The sequence below is a fragment of the Indicator indicator genome, chromosome 4, assembly GCF_027791375.1.
Source record: "Indicator indicator isolate 239-I01 chromosome 4, UM_Iind_1.1, whole genome shotgun sequence".
Taxonomy (NCBI): domain Eukaryota; kingdom Metazoa; phylum Chordata; class Aves; order Piciformes; family Indicatoridae; genus Indicator; species Indicator indicator.
The window spans coordinates 17974644-17993291 of record NC_072013.1 but is presented as its reverse complement, the minus strand read 5'-3'; the positions used below and the strand labels follow the sequence as shown (position 1 = coordinate 17993291).

At 35.9% G+C, this 18648-nt stretch overlaps 1 protein-coding gene across 5 annotated transcripts in view; it reads left to right on the top strand.

Annotated features, from left to right (window-relative positions):
- TTC7B (tetratricopeptide repeat domain 7B) overlaps window positions 1-18648 on the top strand; it is a 119370-nt gene that overhangs the window by 35274 nt on the left and 65448 nt on the right. For all 5 annotated transcript variants that reach the window (XM_054400099.1, XM_054400097.1, XM_054400100.1 and 2 more), the window contains 4 exons: window positions 8596-8674; window positions 10750-10922; window positions 14305-14368; window positions 16473-16610. In XM_054400099.1, coding sequence (XP_054256074.1) covers window positions 8596-8674; window positions 10750-10922; window positions 14305-14368; window positions 16473-16610 — 454 coding nt within the window. The remainder of the gene's footprint in view (window positions 1-8595; window positions 8675-10749; window positions 10923-14304; window positions 14369-16472; window positions 16611-18648) is intronic.

The following is an 18648-nucleotide window of genomic DNA, read 5'->3' as shown; positions in this document are numbered from 1 at the left end:
AGAAGTCATCCAGTGGGTTATTAAGGAACATCCACACCGTAGGAGTGTATTTTGTAGACCATATCAGTTGGTGTGGTGTGAACTTTGAAAGGTTGATTGTATCAGTGAAAGCTTTAATGCTTCATGGTGAAGCTGTTGGTGTTCCTGTTAACTCCTACATAAGCATGTGTCTTTTTTGCAGTCTTTAGTACAATGATCACTTGCAGTTTACAGGCTAATTACACATTATGTATTTCATTGAAAATATCTTCTTCCATTTTCACTGGCCAGTGCTACTTTTATTGTGATATGAGAGGAAGTGAGGTGTTACGAAAAATAGCTCTGTGCCAACCATTATTTTACGTATTCCTGCCATTATATCCTTGAGTTTCCATTCTTAATTTAGAACCAATCCCAGTTCTTTCAAGATTTCCTAATATGGCCTTGTTCCAGGCTGCTAGTTTGCTAGTTATGTTGCTGCTTTCTTGGGTCCTTTTTTTTTTTTTTAATTTTTTTCTCCTATTTTTTGTTCTTTAGTAGTTTTCAACTTGAACAAAACTTTAGGTATATACTTTCCTAATAGGCACAAATTTATAGCATGCTTTTTAATACATTTATTTTAAGAATGCTTTCGATGGTTTTTAAATTTGTCATCTCTTCTGATGCTAGGTTTATAGCAATTAGATTCAAGATCTTTATGTTACGTTTTGCAACATACTTCAAGTCTGAATGTGATCTAAAATTGTAAAGATTATGTGAACACTTTAAGTGAGAGGAAATGTAGATACATTAATATAGGCAATTTAGAAACACATATTTTTATTTTAAATTAACTTTTTGCAGTTGAAGCTATAGATGTTAAAAAAGCTTCAGTCCCGTGGATGAGACAGAGAATCACCACCCTTTAACTGCTTATGAGCAGTGGGGTGGAAGGAGAAGAGGAAAAGTGTATTTGTCTGTTTTTACAGGCAGACTAAATCTCCTATTCATATTGCAGTGAAGTGGAATCTCTTATTTGTGTATGTTCACTATGTGAGGCAGACACTCAAATGTTCAGTCTGAAGAGTTCCTTTGACCAAAACTTGGCATTGGTTTGAAGCAGTTCAAAAGTTATCCTGTTACCAGCACAGTGGCTGTAGTAATTTGTGGATTAGAGCATGGTAAAGGTCAGAGTAGATATTTCTGGATGTTTTTTTTGCTAGGTTTTCTAGACTCCAGTTCTGCTACAACTAATATACATCTCTCAAAATCCATTGAATTTGTCTGAAGTCCTTTTGCTATGGACTTGGTTTTTGTTGTTGTTGTATATGTAGGAGTCAGTGGGTAATCACTGCTTTTAGTTACACTACTTCCAGCAGAAGTTAAAGCATCATTTTGGTGCGTGTGTGTTAGTTACAAGCTAGAAAAGAAAATAACTCTTATACTAGCTGCAAGAGCATAATTTTAGCAGTAATGTAGGAAGTATTGACTGCTACCCTGAAAGCTGGTTGATCCAATTTACATTTCCATTATCTTCACTAACTGTACAGAGATTTTCTTTTAAGCCAAGAGGTTTTTTTGGTAAAGGATTAAGTGACTGTCCTTCAGGTATGCATTATCTTGTATGAAAAAATAGAAAGTGTTTGAAAACTAACTTACCCTAACTGCTAAGTGCTGGCATTTTGAAATACATGGAAAAGCAATTATCTTAAACCAGAGAAACATAATGTCTGAACAGAAGAATGTTATTTTAGTGCTCTATTAAGACATAAATCTGAAATTAATGTTTTCTTCCAAAGTGCACAGAATTTTGGTAAAGAGTGAAACTACATATCCTTTTTTTACTTGGGAGCAGAGGAACATTTCTGCTTGGAAATGAGAAAGTGGTGTTTATTGTGCTTTTAAAAAACACATTCTGAAATACATAACTTCAAATGTCTGTCAGGCTGATTATGCAACTTCCGTTTAGTTTAGGGGTTGCTTTGTAATTTCAGATTGAAGGAGTTCAAAGGCCTGATGTTGTTGCAAGAAAAGCTATGAGCACAGGACCAAAGTTCTTGTCAAAACATCAGTATTTGTCTTGCATTCATGTCATGAGATAAACAAGAGAGACTGATACTGTAACCAATTTTTATTTTAGAGTTGGTAGTGTTCAGAAATATGCTAGAAGAGTGTGCTTTTAAAGCAAAAGTTCTTTCTGGTTGAACTCTCAAATCATGTGAAAACCAGACTTAGCTACCTCTCAGAGCTCTTGTGCAAAGATATTGCTCTGTAAGAGTCCAGGGTCCAGACAGCAGTTCAGTCTAGTCTCCATCATGCTTTCCATGTTGAATCGAAGCCTGAAGAACCTGTATCAGGTCTGTGCCATTACCTCTGCTGGCACAGCTGCAATGAAAGAAGACCTTCCTGGTCTTGTTTCTCAGAGACTGGCTTTTTCTCAGTAGAAATTAACACACCTCAAAACCCCCAAACCAAAACAAAAACAACTAAACCAGTTTTTCTACATATAATTGACTTGGGTTTTTTTGATCTGTTTTTCTACCACTGAAGGAACAGCACAGGAATATATCTCTTATGTTAGTAAGTGAGGGAGGTTGGATGGAAGCCAGTCCATAGTGCTTCTGTTGCACATATATAACTATATAAGGCTCACAGCTAGAGATTTTACAGTGATGAAATACATAAATTCTTCTCTGATGGAAATGCTTGACATAAATACACATTAAGACACTATGACCAGCTGTCCAGCTGTAGTAGAATACAGTGGTAGCTACCTATCTTTGAATCTGTTGAGATCTTGTTGCCTATCAGTCTCAAAACACATTGATCATTAAGTAAAGAATAGAAAGATGAGATAAAAAAAAAACATTTAAACCCCATTTAGTATTACATCCTTGATATGTGAGATATCACTACTATATTGGAAAGTAAATGAAATTAATCTGTTGCAATTTTCAAAATATCTTTGTCCGCGAGGTTACTGCTTTCATGTTTATGCAGTTAGGAAACTAAGGCAGAATATATTCAGGATAGAGACAAAAATCACTGTTTTGTGATTGCTACCAAAAATGAGTTTTCAACTCAGTGGTGAAGTATTCTCATTTACTTCATATATTTTTATAAGACTATTGGTAGGATGTTTTATAGAGGTGGTCTTATGTTCTCCATCCTGAAAGAAGTGTTGCTGTAAGCCTCATGCTTAGGAATACTCTTGAATTCTAACCCACAATGAAGAGGAGGAGTATAAAGAAAAATGATTGCTAATAAAAATTCTGCTTCTATGTTTTGGAGTATATTTTTTTCTTCCATATTTTTTTTTTCTTCCCCATACCTACACCCTTAGGATGCATTTTTCATGTTTGGCTCTTTTCTGGAGTAATTTCATTCTCCAAAACAGCAGAAAATGGAAAGAAATTATTTTTTTGTCATTTTAGTAAGACTAACTGATTCACTGGAAGTTGTGATAATAGCTGATGTGGCTATGAGAATCATAGAATGGTAGGGGTTGCAAGGGACCACTGGAGATCATCTAGTCCAACCCCCCTGGCTAAAGGAGGCTTGCCTAGATCATGTCACACATTCAAGTGGGTTTTGAGATTCTCCAGAGAAGGAGACTCCATGAGTTCGGGCAGCTTGTTCCAGTGCTCACCTTCAAATTAAGGAAGTTTCTCCTTAAGTTCAAGTGAAACCTCTGGTGTTCTAGTTTGTGCCTGTTACTCCTTGTCCAATCAGTGGCCACCACTGAGGTATTTATATGCATTTGTAAGATCCCCTCTCAGTCTTCTTTTTCCAGGCTAAAGAGCCCCAGGACTTTCAATCTCTCCTGGTAAGAGAGATGCTTCAGTCCCCTAATCATCCTTGTGGCCCTACATTAGACTCTCCAGTAGTTCCTTGTCCTTCTTGAAGTGGGGAGCCCAGAACTGGGCACAGTACTCAAGGTATGACCTCACCAGGGCAAAGTAGAGGGGGAGGAGAATATCTCTTGACCTTCTGGCTACGCTCTTCTTAATGCACCCCAGAATACTGCTGTGCTTCTTGGCCACAAGGGCACATTGCTGGCTCATGGTGAACTTGTCCACCAGGACTTCCAGGTCTTTCTTTTCATAGCTGCTACAATCCCTACCCTGTATTGATGCAGAAAGAGATAGGATGAGAAAAGAGATAGGACCATGCAAGGGAGAGTAGGAAGATGTGGAGAAAGAAGAATGGTGGGAGAAGTGAACAAACACTAAGAAGGGAGAATGAGACCTTCCTCTTTTGGCAGTGAACTCTTAGGTAGTCTTAGCCACCAGTGCAGTTTAGGCAATAAGTGTTTCCATTTTGAGTGCATGAATACAAGACTTGAGGCTTGATAGGGCTGGGTTAAATACTTAGTTGTGTACACTGAAGATGCTTCATTTATAAGGCCAAAAATCAATCAAGAACTGTGAAGCATCAGCAAGCATGATACTCTCTACTGAGTTTGAGAGACCTGGTATTTTTTTGTTCTGCTTGAGTTAATGGGTAAAACAAGAAATGTATTGTGATGGAACTGTATTGCATTATGGAGATAGATATCTAAGCCTTAGCAGGATGTTTGCTTGAGGTACTTGAGGTAACTCAGATTGGATTAGAACCATCATTTTCTAAATGTGGATAAAATTATGCTTCCTCCCCTACTTCACTGTGCAGAAGACAGTCTTGTCCATTTGGCCAGACCTTTATTAAAGGTATTGCAGAAAGACACAGAATTTCAATCTTTTTAGATTTATTTTTATTTTCTAACTCATCTTTGTAGGGATATCAAGCAATTACTCTAGTACAGTAAATGGTATGCCTAGAGATAGGATCTCATTCTGTTACTGCTAAAGCATTAATCTCTTCATTGTCATATTTCTTGTTTTTTTGCAAGAAATACTGTGTGAATTATTCTTAATTGTCTGAAAGTTATTAGCTAGAGTGTATGGATTTAAATCATTGCTATGTTTTTTGTGAACTAGAGTTACTGAACTGCAGTGCTCTGATTGGCATATGTTTTGCCAGCCCGTATTCCTTCCTTTAAAACAAATACCTTTGTTTTCTTTGCTATTGAATTCTCTGTAGAAAAAAAAAACCCAAACTTTGAAACTTACAATGTACCCCTGAGTTTACAGACATTGCATTTTTTTTTCTGTTTATAAATCGAAAGAGAGAACACATTGGGGAAGTTGTCTCAATTCCAAAAGCCGTTTTTTGTTCTATCACTTTGATCAAGAAATCTAGATCTCATTGCTATTGGCCTCCCTTTAAAACAATTTTTAAAAATTGCCTTAGCAGTGAGTTACTAGGCTAGAATAAATAACTGAGCCTTTTTACTGGCATGATTCTGAAGGTACTTTTGTCTCTTAAATGGGAGAAGTACTGACAATTTAGCCACCAAATTGCTGAGCTGGTGAGGTTTGACCTAAGGCCACTAAGCAAAAATTTATTTTAATTTATTTAATCCATGTTAGACTTAATATTTAATTTTTTTAGTTTGATAAGCATAAGAGAAATAACTGACAAAAGCCATTCTCACACTCGTAGAGAAGGTATTATCAAAATATGCCGTAAAAACAAAGTAAATTAATCTTACCCATCTTTCTGAGATTAAATTTAAACCACTTCTTTTCTAGCCTGTTTTGAATATATTGTGATTAGCTCTTACTCCCTTTGTTATAGGAAATAGTGTTTAGGTTTTTAATTTGATATCTTTCAGATGTAGACTACTTCTCACTGAGAAGTTCTGTCATTCTTTTCTAATTCTATTTAGATGGGTATTCAAAAACACAAAGATAAGTATTTTTCTGCAGCGTGAGGTTTATCTGGACCACTAATGCAAAAGCACTGTGTGGTCTGGTGCCAAAGATGATTCCTAAAACCAAGGCAGTGGTGATGGTAACAAGTATGTTTGTGCCAAAAGTTTACATATTCAGGTCTTCTGACCCTGCATTGAAAGTTTGTGCTTACTGCCCTTTAATTTCTTCCTGCACTTTCATTGTATCATATCTTCAGTTACTGATCTCTGTTTTGGAGTGAGTTCCTTGCACAGATGCTTCTTTTCAATGCAACATAAAACTTGATCTTGCATCAGAATAATTAATTAGGCTGTAAGAGAAATTATTGAGGTTTAGTGTGTAAATATATAGACACAGGGATGCAAATTAGCCCCAAGGACCCCAAAATAGTAGATTGTGCCTTTAAACCCTGATTCTCAGTTTTTAACTGGTATAGTGATACTTGGAGAGTCAAATTAGTTGTTTGGGTATTTTTTTGTTTTTCTTTTTTTAAAAGCAGCAAACATTAAATTGTTCTTTAAAAACTAGGAAGATGCAAATCAAAGGGCTTGACATGAGCACGTTCTGATGGCAGGCAGGCATGTAAATACACATGTATGCAATTAGCAGTGTCTGTCCGTGAGCTGTCTTTGTCTTGTCTGAAATTAGGGAAGATGCGTCAGCTGTGAGTCCATGTTAATGTACCTTAAAATTTCTTGTGTTGAGAACGGAAGGGATCTCAAAGTCATTTACAGACACTGTGGGATGTTGTTTTCTAAGTTAACCTGCCCTTTTGCTCTGGCCTTCAATCAGCACGGGCGGAACTGCTAACATGAAGGCACATCATAGTGAAAAGCAGGTAAAAGTTGTGTGCTTCCTAGGCTCGGCGAGAAAAGTATGTGCCAGAATAGCCACCACCCTTGTCTCCTTCCCAGTCTTACAAACTGTTAACAAATATAGGAAATGTACTTTGATAAAAGCAGTGTGGTGTGGAGATCTACCATGTTGTTCATGGTATATTTTGCTTCACGACTCAAAGCATTTAACTCATTTTTGGGGTGACTTAGATTGTGGTTCTGAAGTGATTTTGGTTTCTTTTAGTATATTTCATATAGAAGATGTTCTACGAATCTGTATGGTGTTTGTGGTCCCTTGTGCAGTGGATCAGTGTTAAATGCTTTATGAAGCAAAACCTAAATCTGTATTTAAAGTTGTTTTTTATTCTTGTACAATGTTACCACTTTTTCCATGATACAGTAGAACTTCAGTCACAAGTTTCAGTTGGTTGCAGATGCTTACAAAAATGTAATAGGTAACTAATAGCAACCTGTCATAAAGTCCTTAAGGACTTTAAAAAGTTGCATCCTTTTTCATAAAGGAGTTTCTTCTTGTTCTTATAACAAATAAAAAGATACAAACTTAATATGGAAAAGTATGCTAATTCAAAAAATTTCATAAAGTTTTAAATTACTGTGATTTGAAGTTCTATTACATAGTATATGTTTCACCTGTACTGGGAAATAGTGCTTCAAGCTCACAAGTTCTTGCTTTTGCTCTTTTTTGGACAATTTTATAGGGAACATTTCAGGGTTTTTGACAAGTCTGTGTTTTTGAATCTTGTTATGGTAACACATCTGTGACTTTGCAATACAGTCCTCAAGACAAAGCTCCATTTATGGGAAATACCTACTTAGAACAGAGGACTTAAAGATGGGATTACAGTGGTCTGATTTTTGCTCTCTAAAATATTTGGCATGTGGTATTGCTGAATGATCTGTGTTTTGGCTGTCCAAAGCTGCTGAAGGTAGCCAGCTTCCATTGAGTTCATAGGTTTTCTTAAAATCTGACCTACTGACTTTCTGTGTTTCATTACTTATGAAATTGGTATAATATTCATTAGCTGTTGAGGGGCCTGTCTTTGTGAAACACATTAATAACATAGGACAACTACATGAAAAATTCTATTATGTGTTCAGGTTGAAGAATTCAGTTGTTCAGCTCAGCTAAAAAACCAACCCAGTCCTTCATCAATTCAGTGACGAACTATATCAATATAAAATGTTCTCAACTGCTTTTAAGTGCAATAAAAACCAGATAACAAACTAATACAAAGATGAGAAAAAGATGAATTTGTGAAACCATTCATCTATTGTTTGAGAAGAATGTTCAGATCTGCTAAAATTGTTAGTATGAGTGATGCTTCTATTTTGAGGGTCTTGAATGTTTTTGCAAAAGCTTTTTAGGCAGCAGAAGTGAAAGAAACATAGACAAAGAATTTTGGGTTGCAGATGCCACACCAAAAAATAAGTGGAGTTGAGAACAGAACACTAATCCCCTAGTCCTCTTCTGGCCACACAGTGGGCCTTGCGGTGTTTCTGCTCATTTCTCTCTGTAAAGCAATTTAAAATGTTACATTACTTTCACTGAGGATTACAAAGTTTATTCTTTTCCCTATTTTAAGGTGTCAAGAGGCAGATAAAATGGCATGCTTTTTTCCTGCCCCCAGGTTTATACTTTGAAGCCTAGTGTAATTGGAAATTAGAACCATTGTACTAGCAAGACCAACTTCAGTTTTGTGTGTTCCCTTTTTTGGAGTGGTCACTTCTATGCTTTTTCTTGCTTTCTCTTGAAATATACTGATCATGAAAATGTTTATTTTTATAATAAACTGGCAGGGAATGTTGTTATAGTAGTCAGTGGTGGGGTTTCCAGATGAGAAAAATAAATAAAAATCTTGCACAGAAAGATGATGATGATTTTCAGGAAAAAACCAATAGCATGTTTTTTTTTACAATTCTGTCAATATATTTAAGTGTTACTACATAGAATTTGGAATACTGTCACATTCTATATTTATATACAGGAACTTGACAAGAGGAGTTGGTAGATTTAGAGAGTTACTAAGAGCTGTTGAAACAAGAACTACACAAAATCTGCGAATGGTAAGTTATATTAAACCACATTCCTATTGCAGCATCTGAATTTTAGTAGGCAGGTAAAACAAATATAGCCTGTAAGACAGAGACAAATAATCAGATACAAAACATATCGATCAGGATTTTTTTATCCACTACTTCAAAAGGTTAAATTTCTTGGATTAAGTGAATGATAAAAACAAAAAAGCAGTGTTTGATACCCAGTCTTTCCCCTCTTTGTGGTTATGGTTAAAATCTGATGGGTTTCTGACTGACCACACTTCCAGTCATACTGTTGATGACTTACAATAGTTTCACAAGAGTATTGTTTCATAATTTTGTAATGGAATAGGAATGAGGACAAAGTGCAGTGTCTTTGTGTTCTATTAAGCTGAAAGTTATCAAGTTGTTTTGTTTTTTAAAAAAATACATTAATGATAAAGCCTCTTAAATTAAAGTAGTAAAAGCCAAATCATTAAGATTTGTTATTTATATTGTCAGGAAATAAACCTTTACCAAAAGAGTAATGTATCTTTTTTTGAGTCTTTATATATAAAAGGCTAAGTCTTGTATCTTTTGCTCTAATGTAATGATTTTCAAAATGTCCTGGGTTAACTTCCTAATTTTAAGCCTGTAAAACCTCCAAAGTGATAATAAGGAAGGTAATTGGTTTCTTAATTAATTTAATAATGCATTCCTAGTAAGGATATTAAAATTATTAAATAATATAGTTTAATGGAGAGAGAGGACTCCTTGTGGTATAGGGATTAAAGTGGAAGATGCAGATTGTGTGGTGCTTGTCCATGATTTAAACATTACAGCTGTTACTGGGAAATGTTTTTGATGCAAATGTAGATTTTACTTTCTTTCTACTGCTGTGGTACTGATCTTCGAACTTTCATCATCGCGATATATAGTTGTGAAGCCATCATCATGATATTTAGATGCGCAGCTTTTATGCACATATATGAAACATAAAAGAGGAGATAAACCTGATAGTTCTGGATTATACGATGACTTCAAAGCTTTAAATTAATATTATTTATTTAAATAATATTTGTGTAAGTATTTCTACACTTAATTATATGGTGACAAGAATAGTTGGTCAAAATAAATTTTTTCTTGCTGATCTACAACTTCATTTCACTCTTTCTGAGCCTTACCAATAGCAGCAAACACTAGCGCCTCCAAGTACAAGTTGTCAGAAGCCCAAATCCTTTGGGGTTTGGACTATAACTGTCTCTGGAGGGTTGATCTTGACTAACTGTAACTGCCAGATGCCCAACCAAGCTCCTCTCATTCCCCTCACTCACATAACAAGGAGGAAATAAAATAGAAAAGCTTGTGGGTTGAGGTAAAGGCAGGAGTTTGCTTACCAATTACTCTCAGGGGCAAAACAGGCTTATCTTGCGGGAAGAGAGTAGGATGGTGAAAAACAAAGACATGAAGTAAAACACCTTCTCCCTACCCGCTCTTCCCAGGTTCAATTTCAGTCCTTTATTTGTGACTCTTCTACCTCCCCTCCCTACTATCTTACTCCCTGACTGGTGCACAGTGGCTGGAGGGTTGTGATGAGTCCATAATAGTTCCTCCCTGCTGCTCTTTGCTCCTCATACCTCTTCCCAGCTTCAGTGTGAGGTTCCTCCCATGAGTTGCAGTTGATTCCAGGGAATATCAACATGTTCCACTCCAGGGAGCCACCTCTCAGCAGGCTGCAGGTTGGACATCTGCTTCACTGTGGTCTCTCACAGAAACGTCTGCTTTCAGGCCTGGAGAGATGGCAGAGATTGAGCATGAAATATCTGAAAATATACCTGATGTACTCCGCTTTTAAGAGCAACAGTTAACGTTGATGCTTCAAGAAGTATCAGGATTTAAGTGACAAAGTGGAAAATTTGTTAATGCTTTTTTTTTTTAATTGGCATTTAGAGAGTTGTACCAGGTACTTGTACCTTTCAAAGAGCAGTATACCTGAGGGTTTTTTTTGTGTTCTAAAATAACAAAATGTATTCTACATGGCTAGTCTTCTTTAGAAATAATACAAGCCTTTAAGAGTTTGTACTCAGCATTTCTAAGAAAAATATTTGTCTTTCATTTAACAGACAATAGCAAGACAACTAGCAGAAATTTTGTTACGAGGCATGTGTGAACAGAGTTATTGGAATCCCCTGGAAGATCCTCCTCACCAGTCACCCCTAGATGATCCGCTTCGAAAAGGTTCAAATACTAAGAATTACACACTCAGTAGAAGACCGCGGGTATACACCGGAGAAAAGTATGGCTGAGTTTATACCTCTCCTGTTTCTATAATTACAATTGTTACCCAGTGCTCTGGGTGATTTATATTTGTCCAAATGTAGGAGGGATTGGGAAATGGGAATGGGAACGCTTCCCATGCTGAACGTGTGTGTGTATATATACATATGTATATGTATGTATATGTGTGTATATATATATCTGTATATATATGTTCTGTGAAGAGAACTAGGCAATCAACGTGCTTCTCCAAGCAAAACCTTGCACCGTATGCATGAGACCTTTTGTTCTCAATTCTCAAAATATTTTTGTTTGTTTGCTCAACACTGATATGTATGGTAGAGTCAATATCTCTTCTTATATGTGAGATAAAAAGGCAAACATGAACTGTGTGGTAAATCTGAGTTTGCACATTGTAGGAGTTGTGTGCTGTTTCTAGCTGTTTCTATTCTGCTTTATCATAGAAAGCAATATAAACATTCAAATTAATTCCTGTAACCTGATAAGGAGCAATACCTATCTAGCAATTTAACTAGCAGTTTCAAAGATAGTTTATTTCCCAAGGCAGCTACTTTTTAATCTTCTTACATTAGTTTTTGGCATATTTTTTTGTGATGACACCTTTTTCCTGAATTTTGTTTTTTCACTGAGTCAGACAAATGGTATGCTATGGATCATTTTTGTGTGGCGTATCCCATGGTTAATTATAGAGTAGTTTTGATATGTATCTCTTGAAAATGTGTGTGTAATTTTTTCAAAGCCCATCACCATTAGCATTAAATGTGAATACCCATTTCCTCAAATTTGAACTTTTCCTTGATAGCTTGTTATTTGTTTGATCAAATTAAAAATGGTTCCTAAGGTAAAGTTAGACACTCTCTGACAGTGCCAAAAATATATATTGACACGGTTTTGTGCTGTCTTGAAATCCTTGGGTGTAGCCTACTGCCTGGAAGGAACATGCTTGTGTCAAAGCATGCTGGTAAAATCTTAACCATTTGGCACCTTTTTTTTTTTTTTTTTTTGTCATTGATACTAAGTTTGATCTGATAAAACTTCGATGCTTAGCTACTTACAGACGTGCACTACTCTACTTATATTCTGCACAAAAGTCCTTGTGGGATATTCCCCTGTGTGTATGTGTGTATATATATATATATATATATATAAATATGTATGTTTAATATAGTCTACAACTATTGTTTGCTTGTTTTGAAACATGCTGGAAAGCAGTGTGAGCTAGAGAACTGAGAAACTGGTTGTAGCAGTGAATATAATGATCTAGACAGGATTGTAATTTGCCATAGTAGGACAGTGCTAAGTAATGCAGACAGAGAAGATTTGAATTCCATGTAAGAAGATGGTGTGAATTCTGAAGAAAATCACTGGAGATACTCAAAATCCATCTGGACGTGGTCCTAGCCAACCAGTCAGTTGACCCTACTTTGAGTGGAGGGGCTGTATTAGATGATGTCTAGACACCCCATCCAATTTACAGCAAGTTTTTAGGCTTAGAATTTCAAACTTATGTTCTTCATTCTTAACTGATCCTTTTGTAGAAACATGTCTCCTGGCAGAAGTGGGACTTTGTTTATTGTAGATTTCTTGTTCTTGGAACATGCAAGTAAGGAGTTCCACAGCTTCAACAGAGCATGTAATTAAGTCATTTTCTTTTGTCACATCAGAATGATTAATACCAGATCAGATAAAACATGTCTAGCCAAGTATCTCATCTCCAGCAGTGATTGAAAGTAAGTACCTAAGACAATTAATAGCAAGACAGATAAATAGGAAACTTCTTCCTAGGGTTTAATCTGACCACCCGCTCCAAATCTGAGTTATACTATTTTTTGTAAATATGTTCTTTGATACAATAAATATCTGCATTGTGTTTTTTTGAGGGTGGTGAATATGACTTGGTTAATACCACTTACAATTCTGTAAATCTCTGTGCTGCCTCAGTTTTCTTCATCCTTAGCTGAACGGTTAAACTTCCTCATTTGCTTTTGGTTGGTAGCCATTTCATGCTTCCAGTTGCCTCTTTTTTTCTGCCTTGTTATCTTCGAATTACTTGACTAGTATGTCTGCATCTGTCAGGAGACGCAGAAAATGTCTGAGTTCAGTCAAGTAAATTGAGCTTCTTGCATACCCAGGTCAAAAAAATTTCTCAGTAATTTCTGCATGAAGAGGATCTTCACTGTTTGAGACAAACATCTACTTATTTACCAGTAACTGTGTATTGACATTTCTTTGTTATGTAAAAATAGAAATGTCTTCTGAGGGAATATTCTTCAAAATCTGGTGAGCAATTTGTATTGATTAAAAAAAAATAAAAACCCATCAATAAAACAGCTACCCTGAGGTCTTAGGTGCTATGTATTACCAGTACAGAGTCACAATGTTGCCTTCAAATTGGAGTTCAAATGTGGTTTAGGTTCCATTTACATTTAGGCAATTTTTAACTGGTTAAATTTCTAGTGAATTTAAAATAAACATGTGAAATATGTTTTAATCTCAGACAGGTTCTGTTTTTCATCTGTAATTTAAGCACCCTTGGGACTATAGGATTTGCTTATTAACAAGAAATTATTTACCATATTTCAACAATTAATTTTGGAACTACTGGTTTGAATTAACAGGAGACAGCACTTGTGTTATCTCAGAAACAGTTTAGAGAAAGAAATCTGAAGAGTTAGAACAGTCACTGGGGGGGGTGCGTGTTTTTTGTCCACCAGCATAGAAAAGTATTCAGAAAGCATCCAGAGTTCTAAGAAAACAGTGAAGCTTGCAATCTAATTCTGTGCAAAGTTTTTCAGTATTATGTCATAAGGAAGTGTATTTCGTTAAACATTTTAACTGCTTGAAAGTAACAGTGGTTATGGGAAGCAGGCAGAGATTACCATGGCTCTGATTAAAATATATTCACAGCTGTTCAATGCATCAAGAAAAACACTTCTCGAGCATATCTGATGAAAGACTAATGGAAGTATTTATTAATGTAAATCCAAAAGATATCTTGGTCCTGTGAGAGAATTTCTTGTTGCCAATATTTGAATCAGTGATGTCGATTCACCTCAGATGGATTAGATGCCAGAGGCTGATTTAAAATATGGGTACAGTTTTTACTGTTGTCAAATTGTATGTAATTTTGGGTTATTTTAATGTATTTAACTCTGATGGCTATGGTGGCTTTGTTCTTTTATTGTGTTGGGCTAACTTTTCTGAAATGCAAATTGACAGCATTGCAATGAAATGCATTTTAACCAATTGTTTTTTCTATGCAAGTTACTCTCTTGTTTTTTCTGGAAATTTTCTAGGTTTTACAGTACTCATTATGTTTATGTAAGCTACTCTTGAAAGTAATGTGTTCTGCTTAAATAATTAAATTATCATTTTAACAGCATCTTTTGTCCTCAAGAAAATACAGAAGAAGCCTTACTGTTGCTGCTTATTAGTGAATCTATGGTAGGTAAAATAGAGCAAATATGCATGTGCTGTATGTCTAATTTTTCTGCTCTCTTTTTTTTTCTCTTTATATAAATGAAAATAGATCTTTTCTTCTCATGCCTTTATGACTGCTTTTCATTTTCTGTTAGGAAAGCAGTTACTTCTGAAACTCAAATGTTTCCTCTGAGCCCGCAGAATGAAGACTGTTGGTGTTATAAGTAGGACGTTTTGTTCTTTAGAGTGGCTGATCCTAACTTCTAGTCATAGGCAGGTGAACACAAAGCCAAGTATTTCATTTAGCTTCACTTAATTTTGTTGTAAAAACTAAATCAAAAACTACTAAATAGGCATAATAAACAACTGAAAAGAGTTTTTCATTATGCATTAAACCTCAGATGCCACTCAAATTTGTGAATGTTTCTAATGGTACTGGCATTCAACCTTGGTGACTGGATTATTGTTTTTATTGTAATTTCTGTAATAGGTGATTCAGTTCCAAGGCCTACCTGTGCATTTTGTTAGCCTTTCATATTTTCCTCTACCACAATTTTACTAATCATCTGTCAGCTGTCACAGACTGATACTCTCATACCAGATCAGATATATATTCTCAGATGGCAGAAATTAAAAGATGGATTTTTTTTTCTCTTTTTCTAACTGGACTGGTGGAACCTATACAATCTGAGACATCATATTGTAATTTGTCTCACTGTATATCAATAAGACTTCTAAGTTCTATGGGTGATTCAAATGCTTTTGTGGTCTGGCGTAATTTCTGGCTGACACAGTTAAATAAGATCAGAACATTTTATTGAACATTGTACCATTTGAACTGTTTTAAAGTTTCCTCATTCCTGGTGATCTGCCTTGCAATGCTTGTGACAGGATCTGTCAACAGAAGACTAGACTGAGCAAACATTTCCATATATGATGCGTTGGTTTTGCTGCAGTATATGCTTACCACTGAAAAGGGCTGTCTGTGCCTCTGTAAGGTGCCTGAGCAGCTCAAGGAGATATACAGTTTTGATCTGAGCTGTGGTCATGGTGTGAAGTGGAAGCAGTTCTAGTTCTGCAGGATATGATTATTGGTTACTGAATTTGTATATATGTTTTCTTGAGTATTAGCATTAAGAAACCAGAAAACCAAAAAAGACCCAACAGATTAAAAAGTACTGCTCAGTTAAGTTTTGTTTCAGATTGCTTACAATTTTTCTTTTCGTGAATTAGATCTGACTAAATCTATCAATTCTGTCATTGCAGAACATACACACTTAGCAATCCTTCTGTATCTTTTTTCTTTACGAGTAATTACTGCAGGCTGTCTGAGGCAAAAAAGTTTATTTTGAGAAAGTATAAAATCTTTCACATGATTGACTTTGGCTAAGTCAAGTGGTTCAAATTAGTTTTGGAGAGGGGGAGGGGAAGGGTTGGGAGACGGTACTTCATGCTTCAGTGCATACTGACTTTCTAGCTGCAGTAGTTAAGTAGTATGTGTTTTGAAACCAGCATTTGGGGTAGAAATAAGAACAGTTGAGTAATCATTGGTGTTTTGAGACAGTATTGTTATCAGTGAGATCTCTTCCTTGCATTGTCTGTGAGTTAGTAAAAAGACAGATAATCCCTCCTTCAAGAATTTACTCAAGTAAATATTGGAAAGCAGATTAAGGATCTGACATATAAATAGCATTCTGTGTAAGAAAAAAGTAATCAGATCACTGTGTATATATGAACCCTAAGTCATACTGCTAGTTTCAGGGATGTCGTGCATTCTAGCATCATAATTTCTTTGTATTTCGAATACTCATAGAATGGTTTGAGTTGGAAGGAACCTTAAAGATTCTCTAATTCCAAACCTCCTTCCGTGAGCAGGGATGCTTTCCACTACACCAGGTTGCTTGAAGCCCCATCCAGCTTTATCTTGAACAGTTTCAGGGAAGGGACATCCACAAAAGAATCACTGAATGGTCTGGGTTGGAAGGGACCTGCAAAGGTCTAGTCCAACCCCCTCTGCAGTCAGCAGGGGCATCCTCAATTAGATCAGGTTGCCCAGAGCCCTGTGGAGCCTCACCACAAATATCTCCAGGGATGGCTAACTTGTTTCTTTTTTCATGGTATGTTTCAGGCTAACCGTGATGCCGTACTAAGCAGAATACCAGAACACAAAAATGACCGTATCATCAGTTTGCAAAGTGCATCTGTAGTCTATGATTTACTTACTATAGCCTTGGGAAGAAGAGGCCAATATGAAATGCTTTCAGAGGTTTGTCAACAGTAGTGAATATTCAACTGTGTTGCTTATTTCTGGTAATCATGTTAATTGTGGTTGCACTTAAGGGCTCAACAAATGTAGGACTCTGTCATTCTTTCTGTTGTGTAAATGCAGCAAGTAGTCTCCATTCCAAGAAGTTTGTTGTCAAAATTTATACAAGTGACTTGATGTGGTCAAGCACAGAATTTGTGTTAAGGCGTGGTAAATATTTAATGGCACAAAAATTCACACAGATCTACATGTTAAATTGAGACAGCAGGAAGGAATGACAAGAAAAAATACACAGATATGATAGATATAAATACCTAGAAAAAGGATTTGTGATGTTTTATTTTAGAAAAAAATCTTTTCTCTGTGGTGTTGTGTTTTTGTTTTGGTGGGGTTTTTTTGGTTTTGGGACGTTGGTTTGTTTGTTTTGGGCTTTGTGGATTTTTTTGTCTTTTTAAAGGTTAAACTGTTAATGAGGAAATTATAGGTTCCTGGAATTCCACAATAGACACAACTTTCTATTTGCAATTTTTGCCTTTTTTAATAGAAAAGTTTTTTTACTTCCCTAGGAAAGCTGGGGGTATTTCTTTTAGCTGTGAAGTCTAGGATGTTACCTTGGAGAGTAGGAGGAAAGTGTTACAGTCCCCTCACATGGAGAAGAGCACTTATCTCACTGCTGCTCTCACTGCTGGTTTGATTGTTTCAGCCCCCTGTAGTTGACAGAGTTATCACTGCCTATTTCTTTTTCTCTGTTTTTGGCACAGCTGAATGTTCTATCTAATAGAAGATGATTTAACTCGACTTTCGTCTTTGATTTCAGTGCCTTTTAGAAGTTGCTGTTCTGGTGGTGATCTTGGTTATAGACAAAAGCAGTGATGAGGATCTGGAAACCTAAGGAGCGTACATGTTTGACCAGCTTTGTAGTTGAGGGGTTTTAGCCACTGCCTTGTGCTTTGACACCTGAAGTCTACCTAAATCTTGTTTTAAGATTATTTTTGTTCTGAAATCTGGGTTATTTTAAACCATCTTTTTAGTTACATTCCATCAATATTTTTTTCTATATTCTTTTGAAACATTCCCTGAAAACCAGGAAATTTTACTTGTCTGAAAAATACTTTTCAATACAGAATAATTAAAATGTATTTATGTCCATGAAATACCTATTCTTAACATTTGAAAAAAAAAATCTTATGAAGATCTGATAGAAAGTACTTACTTTAGCATACAGATATTATAGATACACAGCTGCAGCAGGAGCTTATCAGGAGATGGTTAGGACATCTCATTTGTTCCAGTTCTTGCCATCCAGCGGAAAACACAGACTTTAAGAAGATCTTAGAGTTTAGTGAGCAGTTAGAGAATATCTGCCCTCAAATCCTGTGACTCATAGGCTGAAACATTACAAATTGAAGTATTACAATAAATACACATTCAGAAATATGAAAACATTCTCTTCAGTTATGTAATAGGCATATACTTCTTTTTTTCTGGCCTCATTCTCTGTGAGCTAATTATGTTTGCTCAAGCAGAGCTGTCAGAGCCTCAAGTCAAAAAACACCATTATTGTTACTGTGGAAATAATATTCACCCACCAATTCCAACATCTTGTTACCATCTCCTGGCTTAGCTATAGCTGAATGCTTACAGAAGTAATTGTGATGTAAGAACATTAAATGGTCAAAACCCTCTCTCATCCTTGTTAAACTGTTCTAATGCTGAGTCACATTCGTGACTGAAAAGGTCTCATTTCAGTAGCTGGTGGAGAAAGAGAAGCTTTTGTTTTCTGCCACGTTCATAGAGGGAAGTGGAGGAGTGTGCCTTCCTTACCTAGGCATCTCTGCAAAATATACAAAATAATAGGGGAAGACATCACACAACTAACTTACTTCTTTTTTTTGCTGTGATCGTTTTGTTTTTACTGATGGAAAACATGTTAAGTGGCAAAATAAATCCTCCATTGGATTTCTTAATAGATGTTTAATTAAATTACTGCATGTACAATGTGATGGTGAACTTTTAACAGTATTAGAAAGAATTTGGG